The sequence below is a fragment of the Amblyomma mixtum genome, chromosome 3 (assembly GCF_055824585.1).
Source record: "Amblyomma mixtum isolate Tamu chromosome 3, ASM5582458v1, whole genome shotgun sequence".
Taxonomy (NCBI): Eukaryota; Metazoa; Arthropoda; class Arachnida; order Ixodida; family Ixodidae; genus Amblyomma; species Amblyomma mixtum.
This window is the reverse complement of record NC_143014.1, coordinates 313,235,179-313,258,711: the sequence shown is the minus strand read 5'-3', so window position 1 is coordinate 313,258,711 and position 23,533 is coordinate 313,235,179. Positions and strand designations below refer to the sequence as shown.

The following is a 23,533-nucleotide window of genomic DNA, read 5'->3' as shown; positions in this document are numbered from 1 at the left end:
ACAACGTTCTGCCTCGCAGAGTGGTTCCACGTTATCTGTCACCGAAGAATCTCAACACCTCACTGTTCAGCAACACCGCAATGTTACCAGGCGAAGGCAACGCGCCGAAGAATCGACTGAAGGATTGCACACCATTGCTTGCGCAATTTACCCGGTTTAACCAGAGCTAAACCACTACCCTTTTTATTAATTTCAGTCACGAGTTAACACCTAAGGTGAAAATTCGGTCGGAAAACCGTACTGTTCGTTGTATCCGTTATTTTGCTGCTCACAGCTTCATTATAACGACGTTTAACTGTGGTAGAGACCTGTGGAAGATCGTCTCTCTTGTCCATGTGTACAACGTGCCCGGTGCTAGCACTCGGTACAACAGTGCATTCGCCGAGAACTCGGAAGCTCCTGAGCGCATGCGCAGGTGCTCGGAGTTCATGAACTGCGTAGAGACGCGCCGTACCACTGTTAGGTCGTCTGCTTACTGCAAGCAGGTAATGCCGCAAGGGGTTGGCCGAGCGCCCAAAAGGCGCTAGGTTTTAGTTTTGTTTACAGGGCGATTTTGTGACTTCGTCCACGCTTCTCCAAGATCGGAAGAAACTTCATACTGAAAAATTCAGACGTAATGTTTTTTCCCCGACTACCCCGGTTCACAAGCACCATAAGTGAACAGGCTGTGGACAATCTTTTGCATCGCACAGAAAGTTCCTGTTCACCTCGCACCGCCAATTGTCCCACGTAACATGACAACTTGACTCGTGGTCAGTTCAAGCATGGCCACTTCGAGCGGTGTCGGTCGTAAACTGTTCGTGATATGACGCTCAACAACATCGGTCGCCGCTTGCGTGGCCAGTTCAATATCCCCCCAGTGAAATGTGCGGCGTGCCAGTGGTTCCAAGCTGTTTTTAGAGCGAAGCTCTTAGGCGCCCGTTTCGGCGATTCGCGGCGTCGCCGTCACCGTCGCCGTCTTCGTTGTCCGTTGTAACCAGCAGAAGTTAAAACGCAACCTCTTTCCCTCTTTAGCAAGAAACAAAAAAAAAAGCACCGGGCGGACGCCTCCTGCCGGCGCGCGCAGAAGGAACGGATGGAGAGCCATTAGCCGTGTGTGTGGGACTGCCCCTCTCCCACCACTCGCCGACGCGCGCGCTGAGGGATTGCCATCGATTGTTCGAGACCGTCCGAGTCGTTTCTGCGCGATGTTGACGGAGAGTGCGTGGCCTTGCATACGCTAAGAGATGCCCTCCTCTTAAATCGCGCGACGGCGGCGGCACCCCGACAGAAAGTTGCAGATGCTCCTCCAAGCTACTCCAGGCCTTTGACCAATGAAGACGCGCCCTGCACGAGAAGGAGGAGACTGCACAGCCGACACTGTGTGTATGTGAACGCCTGCCTTGGCGCGAAGAAAACACAGACGTGGCGCAAGCCTATATGAGAAGGGCGTTGAGCGCCGGAGCCGTCGTTTAAGCTTCGATGAACAAATTGCGTTTTGTGTGTTTGCCGCTCTCTCTTGTGGTAGTGCACTTTAGGTGCAATAATTCTTTTGCATTGTAATCTCTCTCAAGTGTAACTTTACTGTTAGCGGAGTCTTCCTTGAAGAAGAATTATATCTGCAAAATAAAAAGCTGTTTGTAATTGTACATACATCTCTTCCTCGCATTCTTTGCATCAATTTATCGAAAAGCTGAAACCGCTGATGAGCTGCCCTCAAATTTCTCATTACCAGATAACGTAATCGTCGGCAATTTTTTCTACGGAAATTAACGTTCAGGCGCGTGCCCCTTCCATCTCTTCGTGTTTCGACGCGGTTCCAACGGTCATTGCCTTTACACAAGCGGGGCACCTTGCAGAATTTACATCTGTTAGGACACTGCAACAAACCTTTTCCAAGTCTCCGCGTCGCACACAGCGAATACAGCGTGCGTTAGCCAAGCCGCAGCCATTTTCGTCGTGTTTCGCTCTTCCATGACGTCCCCAATCTAGCTTCGTGCCTCTGGTATGGTTATATCGACACGATCTCTCGCCTGACAGGGTGGCTGAGAGTGACTTCGTGTCCCTCAATGTCTACTACCGACTGTCAGCCACTATATGCCGCAAAGTCGGCAGCAGGAGGATGCGGTATCGATCCAGTGCACGCCTCCTGGCACTCTGTGGAAGGTCCTTCTACGCCCGACCACCTCCGCAGCGCAGCGATCAATAAGCACACCTTCCTCCTTCCTTAAGCAGCGACCCGTGGTGCTCTAGCCTGTCGTTTCCACGCCAGTTGTTCTTCGAAGGGGCCCCAGAGAAGAACACGCTGGCACCGGTCCGAAGCCCACAGAACTCGGAGAAGACGCCCAGCCAACACCTGCATATGCATCAATTAAAACGGTTAGATTTGTCATGTCAGACTCGAAGACTTCAGAAGCTGGCTGTGACATTAACACCCCTGGCCAGAGCCTCGCAGACTACACCATGCTCTGCATGCCAAGAACAGGGCAGGCGGCGAATAAGAGGCAAGGCCTTCAAAGGACACCCAAGTATCTAGTGACCGATCTAGCCATTTCATGACACCCACGGAGAGTGACAGTGGTGGCTCTGACACTGATCTGCAAGACAGCACTCAGGTCATATTCGCTATTGTTAGCCGACGCCAGCGCAGCGTGGTCTCAGTTTGCAGGATGTTCCGAGTGAGCAGCCTCCCCTAGTGTGCAGCCCAGAAGTTCCGACCTGAATACAGATGCGGACGAGGCGCCAGGACAGGGACCTCGTTAGACATCTTCCCTCGCGCGCGCGGCGCTTCAGTCAGAGTTCCTGATTGAGGAGGCTGCCATGGGCTTTCTGTAGCTCATAGCAACCATTTCAGCTGTTTCCGGGCCTGCTCTGCCAGAAGCCAAGGAGTCACTTCTCATCCAGCGCCCGCAGCTCCAGCACCGAGCCTTGCAAGCGTGTGGAAGACGTCATATGAAGAGGATATTGATGGAACGTCCTTTATAAGCAGCTATATGGACACGGTTGCTCAAAACCAAGAGTCGGCCATACTGCTAGCCGCATAGAGCAGATTCGCGCAGAGGCCTCGGCGTTACGGAACCTGAGGAACAGAAGCAATACCCAGCTCGGCTGCGGCTGCACACCGTGGCACTGCGCTTTTACGCACTGCACAGCTCGGCACTGCCCAGTTTGACGCTGTACAGTTCGGCATTCCACATTTCGTCAATCGACACATTCACACTCCTCATATTAGCACTTCACAAATCGGTACTCCACACGTCGGTACTAAAAACTTCGGTAATGAAAACTTCGGCATCGCAAACATCGGCACTGCATGCTTCGGCACTGCGTCATCCGGCCCTGCATATATCAGCAACGTACAGGTCTGTATTGCTCAGTTTCGGATGTCACCTGAAGCGGAAGAGCCCGCTCCTCTCTGCGACCGTGCAGCTACCGAGATAACTGATGACCTACCAAGCAGAGCCTGTTCTAAGGCGTTAGCAGTCTTCTTGCGCGTGCCCGCTTTCGCAGTCAGTGGAGAACAACGCGGCACCTTGGAAGAAGAGGAACTTCCTATTATTCCGCGCGCAGTCATCGTCAGTGCTTCTGAAGCCTCGGAAGGGAAAGAGAAGAAGAGAAGAACGACATGAATTTGCCAGGTACCTACTCAGTGGCGGTCTTGGAACTGCCGCCCACTCGCACTGAAAACCGGAGACCAGCTGGTCGAGCATCTCTGGTACCACCACCTGGGAGACTGAAACACCACTGGCTGAGATAAGTAACATGCAGCCGCCGCCGTCAGTGAATACCCTCGAGGCGGCGCGTGAGCCCACAGCCTGGTGGATGACGCCAGCATCCGATGTAGACCACCTCCAGGTTCAGCAGCCCGCAAGCAAGGAATGGGCAGCCAGCGAGATCTCAGGTGCAGCCAGCACCAAATATGCAGCACCAAGTGCAAGGTGGAAGACGGAGACGACCAGACCTAGAGGAAGAAGCAACGAGAAAGACACATTGGCCTCTTCACGCAGTACAGGCAAGGAGCTGGCCGCACAAAGCCCTCGCTGGCAGTCAAATACGTCGACAACGGCAGGGGTAGCCAAGAAGCAGTTTGCAATGCCTCGGCCTAAACGACCGCTGCAAACCCGCCCAGTGAAAGAACCTAAACAATATGCCACTCACAACCCTGGAAGGAAGTTGGCGGCACAGGACATCATGGAGCAGTCCAGAGCAGGCGGAGAAAGGCGCAAGGATCCAGTGACTCACACTCCTCGAAAGCACATTTTTCAAACACCGAGCCCTGAAACGGAACCGCGTCTGGGCAGTCCTGCCAAGGAGAAGAACCCGAGCCCTTCGAATACTACTAGAGCCAGGCTGCATTCTTCTTCCGCAAGCGTAGAGCAGGAACGACTGCCAATGTCAAGTCCCGTTAAGGACAAAACGCCAGTAGTGAGGATAAGGGGCAGCCCTCGAAGAACGTCCACTTCTGCTGATGCTATAAGAGAGCCTACATCGACAGCACCTCACCACAGATCGCGTCTGGACGAGCGGAAAGCTACCAAAGAACGTGCTACATCATCACTCAAGCAGACTTCCCGCAAGCGAGCTGCTTGGACACCGAGTCCAACACTGGGGCCCCCCGTGTCTAGTCCTGCTAAAGCCAAAACACTAAGTCCTGCAAAAAAAATCGTAAGGTTCCAACAGCGTTCCTCTTCAACGGACGCCCAGGAAAGCTTGCCAGACCTAGGTTCCGACGAAAACACATTGTCCAGCAAGAAGACAGATGACCAAGCACCAAGGCGTGCCCTTGTCACAGGTGCCGCGATGAAGCTGCTGCCTACGTCGGCCCGACTCAGTTCCCGCCCGAATCCTGGCAGACAGCAGCGCCCAGAAGGGCGCACAGAAACACCAACGTCCAGAATGAGCGTTTCTCGACGCAGGGCTTCTTCTGCAGCTAGTACCCACCATGGCCCCAAGAGCATTGCTGAAGGCGATGCTCCTGAAAGTGACGCAGAGACAAGCCCTCGCACGAGAAATCGAAACCACCCAGGCAAGCCCGACCAGACTGCGCAACCAAAAAGGGCGCCGCTGGCTCTCCGCAGCTGTCTGCTGTCTAGCAGAGCAGCGCTGGACAGAATTTCTCGAGCGCATGAGGCCCAAGCAGAGCAGCAGCCGAAGCCAACGTCCACTGCCCTCCGCAGCCATGGCTCCACCAAGCACAAGGCAGTGCAGAGATGGAGCCGCCACTTGGTGATGCGGGGCCGGGGCCGCCTGGAAGGCAGCTGTCTTCGTGGAAACGGGCCGAGAGATCGGCTGATGCTGAAGGTTACGAGCTTCTCCAGCTTGCAGGGCCTATTGATAAAGCCTCCGAGACAAAGCCACGAGCGGATCTCTTCTCGCCGCCCGTCGCACGACACCGCCGGTTGCAGAAAGCCGAGGGAAAGTCTGCTGGTGCCCGAAACATCCCCTTCTACGACCACCAAGTACGACACCCCGAAAGCGAAAGAGCGGAGGCGCGTCATGATAGTGCCCGTGCTCTCACGGGCACCCGAGCCCAGTAGAACACCTGCATGGAATACAAAATTTAGGACGCGCAGGCAGCCAGTGGTTCGTTACAAGCTCGAGCAAAGACAGCCGACAGTTCCAGTCTACCGAAAGACCCCATCACCATCCACCAGCACTTCGAGCGCTAAAAGAGTGAAAAGAGACGAATAGTGGGTACTTCTTTTCAAGCTAATGGAAATTTATGTAGTTTTGTTTAAAAGTGACGATAGAAATGACATACCACGTGCAGGGGGCTGGTGTTCCATACAAGCAAAAATAGTTAGCGTTTCGCATGAGCCTACCTACATATTTATAGTGTAAATTAAAATTAAATGCAACTATAAATCTTAAAGAGTATATAAGTGCATAAATGTAAGTGTCATATAAGTGTAAATAGTGTAACTAAAGGCTCTTTCAGGTTGCTACCTTTTTTGAGGACCAAATTGAGCTGTGCAGCAGGAGTCTAGTGCAGATATGCTACCTTCAAAGCTCTCTTGTAATATGCTTTAACAGCGAATGAGATTTTAAATGTGCTTAAACTTTAGCTCTTAACAAGGAAAAAACTTTTAAGCACTAATTACTTCTTTTACAAATTTAACTTTGATTAATTGATGCACTGTAATGCGACAGACCTGCATGTGTCAGCTTAGACATCGGCTTCAGGACTACAGTGGTGCCGAACATAGCTGTAGGGCGACAAACGTGCCCATATTTCAACTGCGTACCTTCCGCATTTTTCGATTGAGCAGTGCACAGTATGCGCTTAGATCTTAAGTCATCTGCTTGAAGCGTAATGTTGGGGCATCATTTTCGGTGAGGGGGGGGGGGGGGGACTAGCCTTGAGAGTCATCGCAGGAGATGCCAAAGAAGCTTTGCGCAGGGTTAACAGTCTGGGCTAGTTGGCTGATTTTTTTTGAAGGGCTGAGTGGCACAACAAACATGGACATGTGCTTGTCTTCTCGTCTCGCAAACAGCCCTTGTTCGCTGCGCCGCTTTTCCCTTCAGGGTTGTTGGCTTTTCTCTCCCACTGATGCCTCCCTGCTGTACTTGTGAACAGTGCTGGCGCCCAAAACGTGTTTTTAGATGATTTTGTTATCAGTGCTTGTCGCACCACCACCGCATTTTGTGATGCCTTTTGTGTGCCAAAACTTTCGCTGTTTTTGTGAACTGTACAGGCTTGTTGCAGTGATCGGACTTGCCACAAAGACATTCTGACAAGAAAGTGCCGGTGTGGTTCATGCTGCGCGCTGTACATCTAAAGATATGGCATTACGGTATTGGTGGAGACGTTTTTCGTTCCACTTTAAATCTCACCTTGATTTTTCACTTTCTAAGAAATTGCTAAATTTCTTCTACGAGCAAAGACGCAACCACCTGTAATGTGTGGCAACAGGGCTCGTTGCCTATGCGTGCAGGAAATTACACGAAATTTTGTTTACATATATAGAATAAATTGTGGGACATGCAATGTAATGTAATTTAGTTCACTGCAGCGTCTGAGGGACAATAAAACTTCCTGCCATGGTCTGTGGTGAATTCGTGAACAATGCCGCCTCCTGTTTCCAGGTGTGTATCTTTTCTGGTGATTCTAGGAGCATCGACTTATTCATGTGGACGCAGTGCGGGTACTCTTTGTGACATAATGCAAGTCATGAACACGCGCCTAGCCGGACAGAAGCCGCCCCATTTCTGTTATCTAACCGCTTGCCTATATAACCGCTCGCCTTCTTGAATAAAGCGTCATTCATGCAGCATGCTTCGTCGTGTCCACATGGTGTCAGAAGTGGCCGGTTAGAGACGCGCAACGAAACCGTTCAAGGTAACCGACGGCAGAAGCACGGCAATCCGGGAGGCCCGGGTAATTGCCTCGGACCAGAGCCATGACAGACGCCGAGCAGCACCTCCCCCAGCCTGCCGCCCCCGTCACTTCGCTGCTGCCACCACCGAAGCCCCTGGATACAGCGGGAGATGTCTGGCCTAGCTGGGAAGCATGGAGGGAAGAGTTCGAGCTCTTCTCAACTGCAACCTACCTGGACCAACAACCGAAAGAGGTGCAGGCAGCCACTTTTCTCATCAGTATTGGAGAAGACGCACGCAAAACGTACAGCACTTTCGTATTTGATGCTGGAGAGGATAAAAGCGACATTGCTGTACTGAAGCGAAAGTTTGAAGCGCTCTAGAAACCAGCACTAAACCTAGCTTATCACGAGTTTCGATTTGGAAAGCGTGAACAGAAGGAACACGAACATTTTAACGATTGGTTAATGGAGCTGCGTGTACCAGCAAAAAGCTGTGAATTCGGTGAGCTGGAAGAACGCATGCTACGAAGAAGAATCATTCTGGGAATGAGAGACAAGAAACCTCAAGAGACGCTTCTTTCAGAAAATGTTTCGTTGGCCAAAACTGTTGAAATGTGTCGAGCTCGGGAACACGGCAAAGAGCAAAGTGAAGAAATACACTCCAGCAAGAACCGTCAAGTGGCGGTCAATGCAGTCCTCCAAATGAAAAGTCGCTGTAACAAATGTGCTCGTGTTCAAACAGTGAAACATGCCGTGCAAAGGGACGCAAGTGCTTAAAATGTGGCAAAAGAAATCAAGCTTGTGCAAGCGCCCTCAGCTCACAAGGTTATTGCAGCATGCAATGACATCTTTGCAACACGTGGCTTCCCAAGGCGACTTTGCAGTCAACGGACCACCCTTCAGTAGCCAACAGTTCAAGGATTACGCCGATAAGATTGGCCTGCAACACGTCCGGTCTAGTCCGTACTATCCCCATTCGAATGGAATGTCACAAAAAGCAGTACAGGAAGCTAAGAAGCTGTTAAGGCGGTTCCGTTTCGTCAGCACTGAATTTTGTGCCGCATTGCTTAAGTGCCGAAATTCACCTCGGGACTCTTCTCTGAAGTCCCCTGTGCAGAACTAACATGCGTGCCCTCCAGTCAGTGCAGGGTCAGGCCCTTCGCACATGCCTAGGTCTCCCTCGGAGCGCATCAACACTGGGTAGCATTGCACTCGCCAAAGACCACCCGATCTCTACTTATATTGTCCTAGACTGCTTGCGAATGCACATACGTCATATCTCAAGGATTCCACAGCATCACCTTGCGTCCTTGCCACTGCAGAGACCACATTCTGCATTTGCGAAGGTGATAACGACGCAACAGTCGTCGATCCCACAACAGTTCACCCCGGCATCACTACCTCCCTCTCCTCTCTGGTGTACGCGGCTCCCATGTGTGCGCCTTGCTATTCCGGGGATAGCGAAGAAGTCAAATTTATCGACGCCAGCCATTAAGCAACTGACACTGTCCATGCTCCACTTCGAATACTGGGACCGTACTCACGTCTATACGGATGGATCAGTAACCTCTACTAGTTCTGCTTGCGCTGTGGTCGTTCCTGCGCGACAGACTCAAATTCACCAACAAATTTCGCATCGGACTACCTCTACTGGAGCAGAGTTGGCCGCACTTCTTGCGGCGGTACAGTATATCTCACAACAATCACCTCAAAAATGGGCTGTTTTCTGTGATTCAAAAGCTGCCCTACAATGTCTTCAATCTGCCTTGAGACATAGCGACCATGAGCAACTTATAGCGGAGATACGATATCTGCATCACCAGGCAATCGAACAAGACCATGAAATCATCTTCCAGTGGGTACCAGGCCATAGCGGCATTGTTGGTAACGCCTTAGCTGACGATGCTGCTCGATCGGCTCACGAGACAACCAACACTGTCCGCATACCACTGACAAGAGCTGACGCAGCAAGGCACCTTCAACTGCTCGCCCGAAACCTGACTGTAACATCGTGGTCTGCCCCTGGAGGTTGGACACCCCGCTCGCATCACTTCAACCTCTTGCTCCAACATCATATACCATTCGGCCTCCCCCGCAGTGATACTACGCTGTTGTGCCGCCTGTGGCTGGGAGTGGCGTTCACAAACGCCTATTCCCATCTCATCTCAATGGCTGACTCTCCTGCGTGTGGCCAGTGTGGTTGTGACGAGACGATTAGCCACCTCCTCTGTGACTGCCCTCGTTTTGAGCGAGAGCGCGGTTGCCTAGTTGCTTCTCTGCTCCGCTTGGACTCGCGTCCTTTAACAGAGTCTAACGTTCTGGGGCCTTGGACGCAACCTTCCAGACAACGGAAAGCGGTGAAAGCGCTCCTGAATTTCCTAAGGGACTCAGGTTTGCATTCCCGCCTATAATCTAAGTTTTCTGTGCGCGCCCTCTGTCCCTGTGACATAGTGGTCGATGGACACTTGACAGACTCATTTCTTTGCCGCTCTTTTTCCTTTTTTCCCCTTTGTTCCCCTCCCCAAGTGTAGGGTAGCCAACTGGGCATCGCCTGGTTAACCTCCCTGCCTTTCCGTCCTTTTCTCTCTCCCCCTCTCTCTCTCTCTCTCCCCTGTGCAGAGGCTCATGGGCCGACAGACAATAACGCTGCTTCCTGTACCAACCAGCCACCTACAGCCACAAACAGTGCCACCCAAGACTGTGCGACGAAGGCTAGAAGACATCAGGAGCAAGCAACGCTGCTACTACAACAGAGGTACACGGCCTCTTCCAGAGCTTCGCACTGCCTAGACCGCAACTATGTACAACGTGCCCTCAAGATCATGGTCCCCTGTCACGGTCGTACAGCGGGCTGAGACTCCTCGTGCCTACATCATCAAAACGGAAGAGGGTCAACAGTTTCAGCGCACAAGAGAACACCTCAATCCGGCTCCTCCTCCCTCGTCTCCAGACCACGAAACACCCGCGCCGCTGCCAGCTGTGCGAGCCCAAGACACCACAGGGACATCTGGATCTATACAACTCCGCAGGAGTGAACGGAAGCGCCAACCACCACGAAGATACCCGGCGCCTGAGTTCTAAAACGCTGCTTGTTTCGACTATAAAAAAAGAGAGGGGAGATGTGACGTAATGCAAGTCATGCACATGCCCCTAGCCGGACAGAAGCCGCCCCCATTTCTGTTATCTAACCACTTGCCTTCTTGAATGAAGCGTCATTCATGCACCGTGTCTCGTCATGTCCACACTCTTCGAGCAAGAAGGGGGCATCTAGAGTGCAGCCCTCCTTCATCTGGCACCTTGTTCAACTTCAATGTCTTCAAAAGCAACTCGCAGTGCCAACTTCCGTTCAGTGCTGCGTGTGATACTTTGGGAAGGCTTCCTCCATGGAAGCCGGTATCGCTCATCGAGAAATTAACTACGACAACACCGCGCTTGGACCACAAGCCGGCAGTGGCACTTTAGAAGGATTCTTTCATCCGCGATAAAAGACCTGCCACTGCTGCCAGCGGACATGCTAAAGGCTCACACGAACACAGTTGCCAGGAGCCAGTAATAGCTGAGCCCTTCGAATTTACGAGGGAATATACGCTGACAGAAATTCCAAGGCCCAAGCCACTGCAGTGCTGCTGCCGACGTCCCAGTCCGAGAGGGAAGTCATGAAAAGCTTCATTAGCCCCGTCCATCAAGGTCGGTTTCGAAAGAGGTGAAGAATAACTAAGAAAATCACATCAAAATTCCGTTGGCAGGGCGAATCCGTGCAGCCGCCATCGCTGCTGGCAGATAACTTCAGCTTCGGGAGGTGCTGGGTTCGATGCCCAGTGCCATTGGGTACCCACTAATTTTCTAATGGTTACAATAATTCCCTTCGACCTGGTGCTCGGCTCTCCTGGAGTGAGGTATTCGAGAAAAGAGTCCTGGACCAAGCCGTTGCGTTGACGGGTCAGTAACTCGTTCCCACACTTTTTATGCAAATCGGGCTGTCAAAGGCATCCTACACTTTTTCATTCTGCATACACAAATATGGAACCCAAATTAGACAAAAAAAGTGCGAATGGACGGACGGACGGACGGGAGCGCCCCCTTTGAAACGGGGTGGTGGCAGTTGCCACCATGCTGAGCTTTTCTTTATTTTTTTAACTGTCTTGTCAATTTTCATTAATATCCGCTATCTTCTATACCTACGGTTTCCTACACTTCTAACCTTATGTCACGTCTTTGCTTTTCAGCCACCAATCCTCCAATCGCTTTTTGCTAACTTCCACTGCAGATTTATTTACATGACCATTGTTATCTTTAAGCCCTAGGGCCTCCGGAAGAGCGACTGCGTCTGCATCGGTCGGCTGGAATGTCAGCGCCACACGACGGTGGCGCCACCAAGGCGCGAGGCGCATTCGCAGTAAGGAGCCACCAACCATGTGGTGATCCAATTAACAATTAAAGACTTGTTACTAAATAATCACGAATTATCGATTACTGATTAATTTATAATTAGCAGTTAATTACAAAATTTCTAATTAATTATTCATGACTACTTACTAATTATTAAACTATTACTAATTGCCAATCAATGACTGATTACAAGTTAATTATTTACCAGTGGTACAAATTAATGACTCATTACAAATTAATAGTTATGACATACTATGCCACAATGATGTGAGTTATTTCTGGTTACCGCGTATTAAACCACTGATGACATCATCGGGATGATTGACAGCTATAGTGTGATGGATGGAAGGACGGAATGATGAGCCATTAAAGGCTTTCGCCTTAAAATACCCTGCTCTTAGCGCCCAGCGTTGTACGTTGGGGCAACAAAGTATTCCACGGAAAGGATTAAGCAGCACAATGATGACTTCACAGTCAGCAAAGCGCTGTGACCGAGCATTCCGAGGCATGCGACGACAAGTTAGACTGATGGAATGACTGCGTGCTGGAGGCCGAGCCAAATCCGCGCACAAGGATACTGCTTCAGTCATGGCGAGTTCAGCAGACACCGGGAAATATTAATCGCTCACCCGCAAACCTTCCCCTTTTCTAGATCTACAGTTTAAGTTCAGAGACGTGGTGGCCAACTCTATGGTGTTCAAAGACCCGCAGTGTGACCTGCAATGTGTGACCCGCAGTCACACACTGAAGAAGAAACCGGACAAGGTCCTTTAATGGCTCATGCTGTCGTGACCAAGAAGTGTTAGCAAATGTGCCCGCCTTTCAGATTGGCCGAAATGGTCGTGAAGTCACTTCGCGCGACTTTTGCGGATGTCCGCCGAAATGTGTGAGACAGTTACTGCGCAATTGCGCTTTCTTGCTCGCTTGCTCGCTTGCTCGCTTGCTCGCTTGCTCGCTTGCTCGCTTGCTTGCTTGCTTGCTTGCTTGCTTGCTTGCTTGCTTGCTTGCTTGCTTGCTTGCTTGCTCTGCTTGCTGGCTTGCTTGCTCTGCTTTGCTCTGCTCTGCTCTGCTCTCCTCTGCTTTGCTTTGCTTTGCTTGCTTGCTTGCTTGCTTGCTTGCTTGCTTGCTTGCTTGCTTTGCTTGCTTTGCTTGCTTTGCTTGCTTTGCTTGCTTTGCTTGCTTTGCTTGCTTTGCTTGCTTTGCTTGCTTTGCTTGCATACTTGCTTTGCTTTGCTTGCTTGGTTGCTTGCTTGCTTGCTTGCTCGCTTGCTTGCTCGCTTGCTTGCTTGCTTGCTTGGACACGTTGAACCGAATCTTTCTCAGCACGCCCCACGAGGTCTGGCCGCGCTAATGCTGAGGAGAGTGACACGTGCCTGGGCCTCTATAAAGCTTTAGCAGGGGCTCCATGAGCATGCTTCATCTTTTAGCGGAGGCGCTTCTTGGCTTCAAACAGGCTGTTTGCAAGATCACGAAATGGCTGGAGCCTGCTCCATTCCTCTGGAACCACCCCCCAAGAGAGATCTGGTGGTGATCCGTGCAGCTGGCTTTTAGCCAGTCGTTTTTTCATCAACCCCCAAATATTTTCAATGACGTTGAAATCTGCTCCCTTGGGAGGCCATGGAAACTCGTGGCTGCAGAGCTCTTCAAGCAGCTGCCGCACTCGCATGAAAAAAAAAAAATGGTTACACGCTGCAAGTATTCGTCTTTGCATGAAAAGAGCAAATATGAAAACTCGGGTAGAGAGCACCAAATAAGGCAAGCGGAATCATTCTGTCCTTTTTATAACCTTTAGTGTGCTGTAAAACAAATGCTCCATTAGAAAACGTGACTTTGTTCGCTTCATAGTGCATTGCCAAAACAGGGGAAAATGTTCATATAGACCAACAAAGGTTTATTACCTCAGTGAAATCGAAATTAGGGCTAATAAGGTGGCGGTATGGTCACTTTGGCTGCTCATCTCTTCAATGTCTTCTCTGCCTTGCTATGTGCAGGTTGCTGCCAGATATGACCTGCTTATCAGCGTAGCCTTGTTTCGCTGTTCATCCTACGCAGTTTTAGTTCATCATCGTCACGGAAATACGCTTCGTTTTGAAGCCATTGTCTTGGCGTGACATAACCTCAGTTAAAACGTTGAAATACCTGCATGTGTGGATAGCATTTCTGTCGTGCTGAAATATGAAGCACACATCAGGTAGCGGGCCATCCAGAACGAAAGGGAGAAGGTCGTTTTGAACAATAATTTCGTAGGAAACAGCAGTGAGCGTTCCCTCGACCCTGACCAGTGGCCCGAGCTCTTTGTGCGTAATACATGTGCATGTATTACGCACATGTGCTTTACCACCTGTCAAGTAAATTTTGTGATGTCATTGGTTACTGCTGTATTTATTGCACTGATCTGAGGTATTGTTATGCCACTTTGGTTTTTCTTCCTTGCGATTTAATCTGATGAGGATTTTTTTTTTCCTTCATGTAACATGAGTCTTGTGTCTATTTTGTTCTCACCGTCATACTAATTTGATGTCCGTTATTTTGAATGTGTTTTTTTTTTGCCTCTGTGTATGTCTGCGCGGTTCCGCTGCCTGTCGGGCTCTGCCGCTGAAGCCCTATGAGGCTTTGGCAGGCCGGATTTCTGTATATTTTTTTAAATATTTGGCGCAATAAAGAATTATTATTATTATTAATTATTAATATTATTACTACAACGTCGCCCGTTAATGCAGCGACGACCGCTGGATGCGACGGCCTGTGGGAACAGCGGTTCATACCTGCAAAAAATAAATACGGTGATGCAATTTTAGAGCGCAGCTCTTTGGCGTCCGTTCCTGGGTTTCGCGTCGTCGTCGGCGTTGTCGTCGGCCTCGTAAGCAGCTCCGCCCCCCTTTCATCCCCCCAGCGCTAGCAGCGACCGACTGATACCTCTGGATGCCGCTGACGCCGCTAGAGAGTCAAGATAACGTGACTGCATAGAACACCGTCGCCGCCATGCAGAAAGAGGAGGAAAGGGTCCCCCCCCCTTGTCGGCCTCGTAACCAGCTCCGCCCCCCTTTCATCCCCCCAGCGCTAGCAGCGACCGACTGATACCGCTGGATGCCGCTGACGCCGCTAGAGAGTCAAGATAACGTGACTGCATAGAACACCGTCGCCGCCATGCAGAAAGAGGAGGAAAGGGTCCCCCCCCCCCTGTTCTTGTGTGGCGGATAGGGTGCTCTTCAGTTGCCGACGCGCCGGTTATTTCACGTAGGCCCCGGCACGTCGACGAATACGTGACCACCTTCTCACGGCTAGACCTGGTTCTTAGCGCTGCGGAAGCGAGGGTATCATATTGTTTGTGTCGGCATCGGCGGCGTTGTCCCTGAAACCAACTCCGCAGCTGGGGTTGACTCACTATCGAAAAGGTGAAACAGCTTATTTGCTGCGCTCAAATTTCGCATTAGGAAGTAACGTAATCGTCGGTAATTTTTTCTTACAAAAGCTGATCTTCTATTTCCGACTAAAAGAGTGCAATTTCTCTTAACTTCAGCATACTCATTCATAAATCTTACTGTTCAAGCTTCGACTGCTACACATAAATGCACCCAGATGAACAGTTAGCGATGAAACAGTATAGAAATAGCTGGAGCATATAATGCATATCAGTGGAAAAGGAACGCTGGTCATAGCCTCTGGCCATATGAAATTCTCGCCCTCGAGTGACTGCAAATTAAAAGAGGTGTAGAAACAAAATATGAACGTTTTCTTCTCTTGCACTTACCGAGTACTAACGGGCGTGCAGACGCACCGCCGCTGGTCCCACATCGTGGACAATATCGATTCATCGGAGAATACGACTACTCTCCAGTCTTCTGCAGCCAAAGTGAGGTGGCTTGTGGCAAAGTCGAGACAGAGTCGTTTGTGATCTGCGACAAGAAGTGCCCACCTACAGGCGACGCTAGTATACACATTCTGACTGACCGAAGCTCTGTCCAAATCGTCCACAAAGAAACTCCTAGGAGGCCCAGTTCCTGCAGTGTCTCGGCAGCAGTAACATGGAGGCTGCAGGAGGTGGCGGTTTTGATCAGCCGGCCTTCTTCCTCAGTGCGGGCTCCCGGAAGACGTTACCCACCGCGTCGACAGTTTTGTCTTCTAGGAACGCACGGTCAATGCGGGTTACGATCTCCACTGCGCGCCCTACTTCGGCAGCAATGCTTCTCCTGGACCTGCAGTCCTGGACTAATGTCAGAATTTCCATTCTCGTAGCGAAATTGACGCGCGGCATGTCTTTTGTCCTTCTGGCGAAATTCGTAGGCACGCATCTAATTGATAACGCCTGCCACCCCCCATCGCGAACATGGTGAAAGATATCACCGCTTTTTCTCGCTTACTCCACTGCTTAGGCAACATTCAAAAACCGCCCTATTTCAGGCAATTATTCCCTCTTCCTTTATAGCCATCCTTACGGAGCGCGTTAGAGGCTCCTCGCGAAATAACTGCCAAACTAGCAAAAAACAAACAACTATGCCAATCTTCACCAGTCGCCTACGGGAGCAATGCTGTATTAAAAAAAAAAGAAAAGAGAGAGGCCGAGACAGAAATATAAATTTTGCGCGGTCATGACACTCCTCTAAACCCCCTATACTTAAGAAGGGTAAAGGCCCGACAATCTCGTTCTTCTTCGTCATCCGCAGCGCCACGCGTTGCCATTGCGGCGCTCCTGTGATCCGTGACGTGGGGTAAACTTTTTTACTCGCGACCGTACCTCCCGTTGAACCTGGTACTTCAACTCAGCTGACACGTTTTGTACGTCACAACGCACGCAGAACTAGAATCAAAGCTCGCTGAAAGCTCGCTCGGCGCCTCGAAGTACTCCCGGCTACTTAACAGGGCGTCACGTTGTCCGACACGGACGATGTTTTCCTCTTCGTTGTTTTCCTCTCCTGCGCTCGTGCGGGACGCGGGAGATCTGAACACCGCGCATTCAAAGGCTAATTGCACCAGTGTTTTAGTCAAAATGGAAAAAGTAACTTCACAGACATGATCAACGACGAGTCTAATTCAGAACCCTAGAAGGTAAACACATTCTACAACCACCTCAGGATCCCTTCATATCCGTTTGTGGGGTCCACTTTAGCAACTTATATTTTGAACCGGCGCGGTGGCTCAGTGATTATGGTGCAGGCTTCAGGCCCGAAAGACAGGGGTGCGATCCCCGCCGCTGCGGTCTCATTTCAATGGGACAAAATGCTGTGCACGTGATCTGTGCGATGTCAGTGCGCGTTAAAGAGAACCATGCGGTCTAAATTATCCCGAGCCCTTCACGACGGTGTCTCTCATAACCTCAGCTACTTCGGGATGTTGAACCGTTTAAAGCGAACCTTTCTCTAGATAGCCTTAATGGCTTATGTGCCAGGGAACACAATCTCCGTTACTACTGTTCCTTTATTGAATCATTTTGCTCAAACACGCTGTCAAGTTTCTTGCGGTTGGGGCGGACTGGCTGGCATGAAATGCCAGAAGAAAGCTGAGCGGACAAGGAGCATTAAACCCCTGTAGAGCCTTGGAGTATCGCGCTCCCCTAAGATATATACATATATGGATTTATAGCGTTTTAATGTGCCGAAGCGCCTCAGGCTATTAGTTATGCTGTAGTGAAGGGCTACGGAAATTTCGACCACCTGGGGTTCATTAACGTGCACTGACATCGCACAGTACACGAGCCTCTAGAATTTCGGCTCCATCGAAATTCGACCGCCACGGCCGGGATCGAACCCGCGTCTTTCGGGTCAGCAGCCATGCGCCATAATCACTAGCGATATACTGGGTGTTTCAGCGAACGCTGTCAAAATTTTTTTAAAGGAGGATTTTTGGTGTAAAATTATAGCTTTTGCGGCATAGTATTACGAGTTTTGGCGGACGCCAGAATACCGGTAAATTGTCTTAAGTAGTAAGCTGGTTAACTAAATTTTGTTAATGCACTTTTTACTTAGAGTTAGGTGACTAGGTGCAATTAGAAATTTGTAGCCGGTCGTTAGTAGCAGCCGTACCAGTTTTCAGATTTTAGAAAACGCGTTTACCCTCGCCGCTGTGCCTCGACAAAATTTGGATGCATCGCAAGAAAATGCATGCGATTTCGAAAGTATGCAGGCAAAGAAACCCCTCCAGTGCACGTAACTAGTCGAAAAAGCTAAACTTTCTCGATTCAGAGCTTCGAGGGCAATCGCGTTTTCGCAATTCTAAAAATTGATGTGGCTATGTCTAACGACCGCCTACAAATCTCTGTCTGCAACTAGGTGCCCAACTCTACTAGTTAAAAATTTAAGGATTAAAAACAGTTAACCAGCTGACTACTTAACTCGTCGCGTAACCTGTAGCGCTCGTCCCGTAACCTGTCTTGTGTGTGTGTGTGTTTCGCGCAACTGCCATGTCTGAAGGACTTAACTCGATTCACCGGTTTTCTGGTGTCTGCCAACACTGGTAATAGTATTTCGCAAAAGCCATATTTTTACCCCAAGAAACCCTTTTTAAAATTTTTGAAAGTGCTCGCTGAAACGCCCGGTATATATATATAAATGTATATAAATATGTGTATATATAAGCATATATATATATATACATGCATATATTGCCGCGAGTCTTTGTAGCGTTTGTTTGTTGTTTTTATTTGTTCATGCTTCAAGGCTGCCGGCACGCCGCTTTATAGCTTCGTTTGTGATGCAAGACGCGCCTAGAATTATCTTGATTGATCTCAACCGGACGGAGCTGTTTTCTAGTTTGTTCCAGAAGGTTCTAGTAACTTCCTAAGCTTTATCTCGAATGCTCGCTATCAGCTTTAAAAAGAGCACCGCCGACAGCGGCGGGCATTCTGTCCGACGACCGCCGAGCACGCTTGTTGCTACGCCGCCGCCGAGTGATTCGGTTCTTTGCGGGCGCAAGTCAGCCCGAATAAAAAGTTTCGTTTCGAAGACATCCTCGCTGTGTTCCTGTTCGCCGGACTGCAGTCACCACTACGTGACAATATATATGTTTCCTTTAACGAAGCGTAAACTTCGCTATATATATATATATATATATATATATATATATATATATATTGTAAGGCTAAAGAAGATGCGTCTGATGGTTTTGCAAAGACGAAGACGAAGTGACAGTGCTCTCGAGAGTCTTTGGCCAGCGCTACGCTTGTGTGCCTTTCGCCGACCTGATCCCGGACTGCTGCCGTTGCCATTCCCGTCGCCCCAGTACCTCGTACTAAACCCCCCGTTACATCCCCCCGAGATCGCCAGCCTTTCCACCTTTTCCACCTCCGGCGCTTCTCTGCCCTTGCTTCGTCTCAGCGACATGCCTTCAGCGCAACGCATGGATCCGTGGATCGCTTCCCTACTCGACTGGAAGGGGGCAGCGTGACAGTGCATCGGCGTCTTGATGCTTGCGGCCGGTGCGATACACGACGCGGATATCATATTCTTGCAAGCGAAGGGCCCATCTAGCGAGGCGGCCGGAGGGGTCTTTCAGGTTGCAAAGCCAACAGAGCGCATGGTGGTCGGTCACAACGTCAAAAGGGCGCCCATAGATGTACGGTCGAAACTTCGCGAGGGCCCATACAATCGCCAAACACTCCTTTTCAGTTACGGAGTAATTGCGTTCTGCTGGTGTGAGTGTGCGGCTAGCATAAGCAACGACGTATTCGTCAAAGCCAGGTTTTCGTTGGGCGAGGACAGCGCCGAGGCCAACACCGCTGGCGTCCGTGTGAACTTCGGTAGGTGCGGCCGAGTCGAAATGGCGCAGAATGGGCGGCGCCGTGAGGAGACGGCGCAAGGTGTTGTATGCGTCGTCGCACGCTGGAGACCACAGTGATAGATCCGCACTTCCAGACAGCAGTTGAGTCAAAGGCGCAGCAATGGACGCAAAGTTGCGAATAAATCGACGGAAATACGAGCACAAACCCAGGAAGCTGCGCAGGTCTTTGATGGAGGTGGGTTTGGGAAAGTCAACCACAGCACGAAGTTTCGTTGGGTCGGGACTGACACCCTGCTTAGAGACAACATGACCTAAGATGGTTAATTGACGGGCGGCAAAACGGCATTTTTTTAAGTTCAGCTGCAGGCCGGCGTCAGAGAGGCAGGTCAAGACGTGCTTCAAACGGGAGAGGTGGGTGTCAAAGTCCGGGGAAAAGACCACAATGTCGTCGAGGTAGCAAAGGCATGTCTTCCACTTAAGTCCGCGCAAAATGGTGTCCATCATCCTCTCAAAAGTCGCGGGGGCGTTACAAAGCCCGAAGGGCATCACCGTAAATTCATACAAGCCATCCGGTGTCACAAAGGCGGTTTTGGGGCGATCGGCTTCTTTCATAGGAACTTGCCAGTACCCGGAACGCAAATCGAGGGAGGAAAAGAGTTCGGCCCCTTGCAAACAGTCCAGAGCGTCGTCTATGCGCGGGAGGGGATAGACATCTTTGCGCGTAATCTTATTAAGGCGGCGGTAATCTACACAGAAGCGGATGGAGCCATCCTTCTTTTTGACGAGTACCACAGGCGACGCCCATGGGCTGCTTGAGGGCTGAATGACGCCGCTCTGGAGCATCTTGTCGACTTGGTCTTCAATAACTTGGCGCTCGGCGACAGACACACGATAGGGACGTTGTCGCAGCGGTGCGTGGTCACCTGTGTCGATGGCATGGGTGACAGTGGAAGTTTGGCCCAAGGAACTTTGATGTGAGTCAAATGAGGAGCGAAACTGATCAAGTAAAGTGAGAAGCTGTGCCCTTTGCGGCGCTGGAAGGTTGTCGTCGATGGAGCGAAGGAATGCTTCGGTTGAGGAGGGATCGGGCGCAGCAGTAGGTGGGCTGAGTGCGGCTATGGAGAGGTGCGGCGCGTCGTCCGCCTCTTCGCGGATGAGCAGAGACGCGAATGGCTGTACAGTGCCGAGACATTCACCTAGGCGCAAGGCGTTGGGGAACGAGAATGGGTTAGACACGAACAGTACGGAGAGGCCAGCGGATATAGTCAGTACGGCGTATGGCAGAGGCAGGCACTTGCGGTGCAGAAAGATAGAGGACGGAGTGAAGAGGACAGTGTCGTCGCGAAGAGGGCCGCAAGAAAGGGGTACGAGGACAGAAGAGCAGGGAGGCAGGTCAATGTCTTCGGCAACGAGGGCCTTAACACAGGCACCAGAAGGGGGGGCAGTGTCCAAGACAGCTTCGGGCAGGTGAGAGAACTCGATTTCAGCTCGAGCACAATCGATGATAGCAGCATGGCGCGATAGGAAATCCCAGCCCAGGATAACAGCATGAGAACAGCAGGGCAATACGACGAATTCGACGGCATAGATGGTCCCCTGGATGACAACGCGAGCGGTACACGCTGCTGACGGCTGGATGTTCTGAGCGCTGGCAGTGCGCAGTGAGAGTCCAGCAATTGGCGTCCTTACTTTTCTTAAAGAACTACACAGCTTTGCGTCCATGACGGAAACCGCAGCACCAGTGTCGACAAGCGCCATGACAGAAACGCCGTCGACGGAAATTTCAATGAGGTTAGCGGCTGACGGATGAGGCCTTTCGAAGTTCGTTGTGGACGCAGTTCTCGCCTCAGGAACTGCGGCGCCTAGTTTTCCTCCTGGTTAGCGGTGGGGCGACGTCGCATAGGCGAGATAGACCGGCGTCGTGGAGAAGAGGGCCGGCGGCTGGAGAGGGTAGAACGGTCCGGCGAGAAAGTACGACTTTGCGGCGGCGCAGCTGGCACAGAGTACTGACTCGGTGGAGGCCAGTACCCAGGAGCTTGGGGAGGAATTTCTGCGTCCGGGCGACGACGGCGGCAATGCCGAGATACATGACCTGGGAGACCACAAAAGAAGCAAATCGGCCGATTGTCCGTTGTGCGCCAATAATCGCTGACCCTTGGAGTAGGTCGACGGTAAGCCACTGGCCCTCGCAAATGCGCCGGAGGCGCATTATAGATTTGCGGCTGCGGTCTTGCGACGACATCGGCATACGTCACTGGAGCCGCGACAGGAGGCGGTCTTGCGACGGCTTCGGCATATGTGAGCGGAGCCGCCACAGGTTGTGGTCTGGCGACAACGTCAGCGTATGTCAGCGGAACCGTGACAGGTGGTGACGGATGGGCCGGTGGAAGAGCCTCAGCAATTTGTTCTTGAATTGTATGTCGGAGGGCTGGAGCCAGATATGATGGTCGGTCGTGAGCGCTCGGCAGAAAGGAAAGTTGACGTGCCACTTCTTCCCGCACGAAGTCTTTAATCTGCTGTAGCAGCGATGGGTCAGGAGCAGGCGTGAGCCCGGCAAGCGACTCAACCTGCTGTGGCCGCTGGCGTGTCAGCATCCTCTGCTTGCGCAACTGCTCAAAGCTTTGACACAGCGTGACAACTTCAGCAACGGTACGCAAGTCGCGCGCTAGAAGCATCTGAAAAGCGTCGTCATCGATGCCTTTCAAGATGTGTTGGATCTTGTCGGCTTCCGACATACGAGCGTTGACCCGCTTGCACAAGTCGACGACATCCTCAATGTAGCTAGTGAAGCTTTCACTAGCCTGCTGAGATCGTTCGCGCAATCGCTGTTCGGCTCGGAGTTGCCTGACAGCCGGCCGACCAAATACTTCGGAAAATTTAGTCTTAAAGGTGGACCAGGTTTGAATATCTGCCTCATGGTTGCGATACCAGAGGTTAGCCACACCGGCGAGGTAAAAGATGACGTTGTTTAGCTTCGTCACATCGTCCCATTTGTTGTATACGCTCACCCGCTCGTACGATGTGAGCCAATCTTCAACATCGTTCTCGTCCGTGCCGCTGAAAATGGTCGGGTCCCGTTGACGAAGGGAGCCGGCACAGATGACAGCCTGGCCCACTTGTACGGCCTGGTGTTGGACGTCCTCAGGCATCGTGCGCGTCGGGAGAGCACGACTACGGAGCTCCAGGGCCGATGTTTTTACCCAGCACCTCCACCAAATGTAACGGGGGGTTTAGTACGAGGTACTGGGGCGACGGGAATGGCAACGGCAGCAGTCCGGGATCAGGTCGGCGAAAGGCACACAAGCGTAGCGCTGGCCAAAGACTCTCGAGAGCACTGTCACTTCGTCTTCGTCTTTGCAAAACCATCAGACGCATCTTCTTTAGCCTTACAATATATATATAGCACAATAAGATAAACGTACTTGGTTGCTAGAGGTAAGATGCGAAAGAGTGAGAAACGCTTCATTTAAGTAAGCATTTATTGGGAGATGACGTTTCGGACAGAGCATGTCTTTTTTCAAGACTGAAATTACATGGTTCTTGCTTCTCTTTTTAAAGGGTCTTCATCTGTACAGGTGTTCGACACATGAGCCAAAACAAGCAGACGATGCAGAAGGAAGCACGGCTCAAGGAAGAGAAAAAAAGAAAAAAATAGCAAAAAATACACAAACGGAACAGGGAAGGGGGAGGGTAAATGTCTTCGCCCGGAGCCCTTCACTACGGCGTCCCTCATAGCTTTAGTCGCTTTGGGACTTTAAACCCCCTAAACCAACCAACCATCACCCTTCCTTTTAGTCGGACACATACTTCCTCATAGCTGAGCTCAGGGGTGCTGAAATCGCTTGTTATAGCCATTGCATGTTTTTTTTTTAATTTCAGTCGCGTGTTAGCACCTAAGGTTAAAATTCGCTCAGAATGCTGTCTAAATCATTGTGTACGTTATTTTGCTGTTGACAGCTTCTTTATAACCACGTTCAACTGTAGTAGAGACCTGTGGAAGATCGTCTCTATTGTCCACATGTGGAACGTTCCCGGCACTAGCACTCGGTACCACAGTGCATGCGCCGAGAACTCGGAAGCTCCTGAGCGCATGCGCAGGTGCTCGGAGTCTGTGAACTGCGTAGAGACGTGCC

At 51.0% G+C, this 23,533-nt stretch overlaps 1 protein-coding gene and 1 pseudogene across 1 annotated transcript; one reads left to right on the top strand and one right to left on the bottom strand.

Moving 5' to 3' along the window:
• The first annotated feature begins 7,467 nt into the window (after positions 1 to 7,467).
• On the top strand, positions 7,468 to 10,379 carry LOC149355650 (uncharacterized; annotated as a pseudogene).
• A 920-nt stretch (positions 10,380 to 11,299) lies between these two features.
• On the bottom strand, positions 11,300 to 22,549 carry LOC149355649 (uncharacterized). Its single transcript, XM_089576152.1, has 2 exons — positions 21,412 to 22,549; positions 11,300 to 11,304 (listed from the first exon to the last, which is right to left on the bottom strand). Exons 1-2 carry the CDS (start codon positions 22,547 to 22,549, stop codon positions 11,300 to 11,302), a joined length of 1,143 nt encoding a protein of 380 aa, XP_089432278.1.
• Positions 22,550 to 23,533: the final 984 nt, after the last annotated feature.

Excerpts from the sequence above, each read along its gene's own strand:
- LOC149355649 (XM_089576152.1), bottom strand. The coding sequence starts at position 22,549 with ATGCCTGAGGACGTCCAACACCAGGCCGTACAAGTGGGCCAGGCTGTC.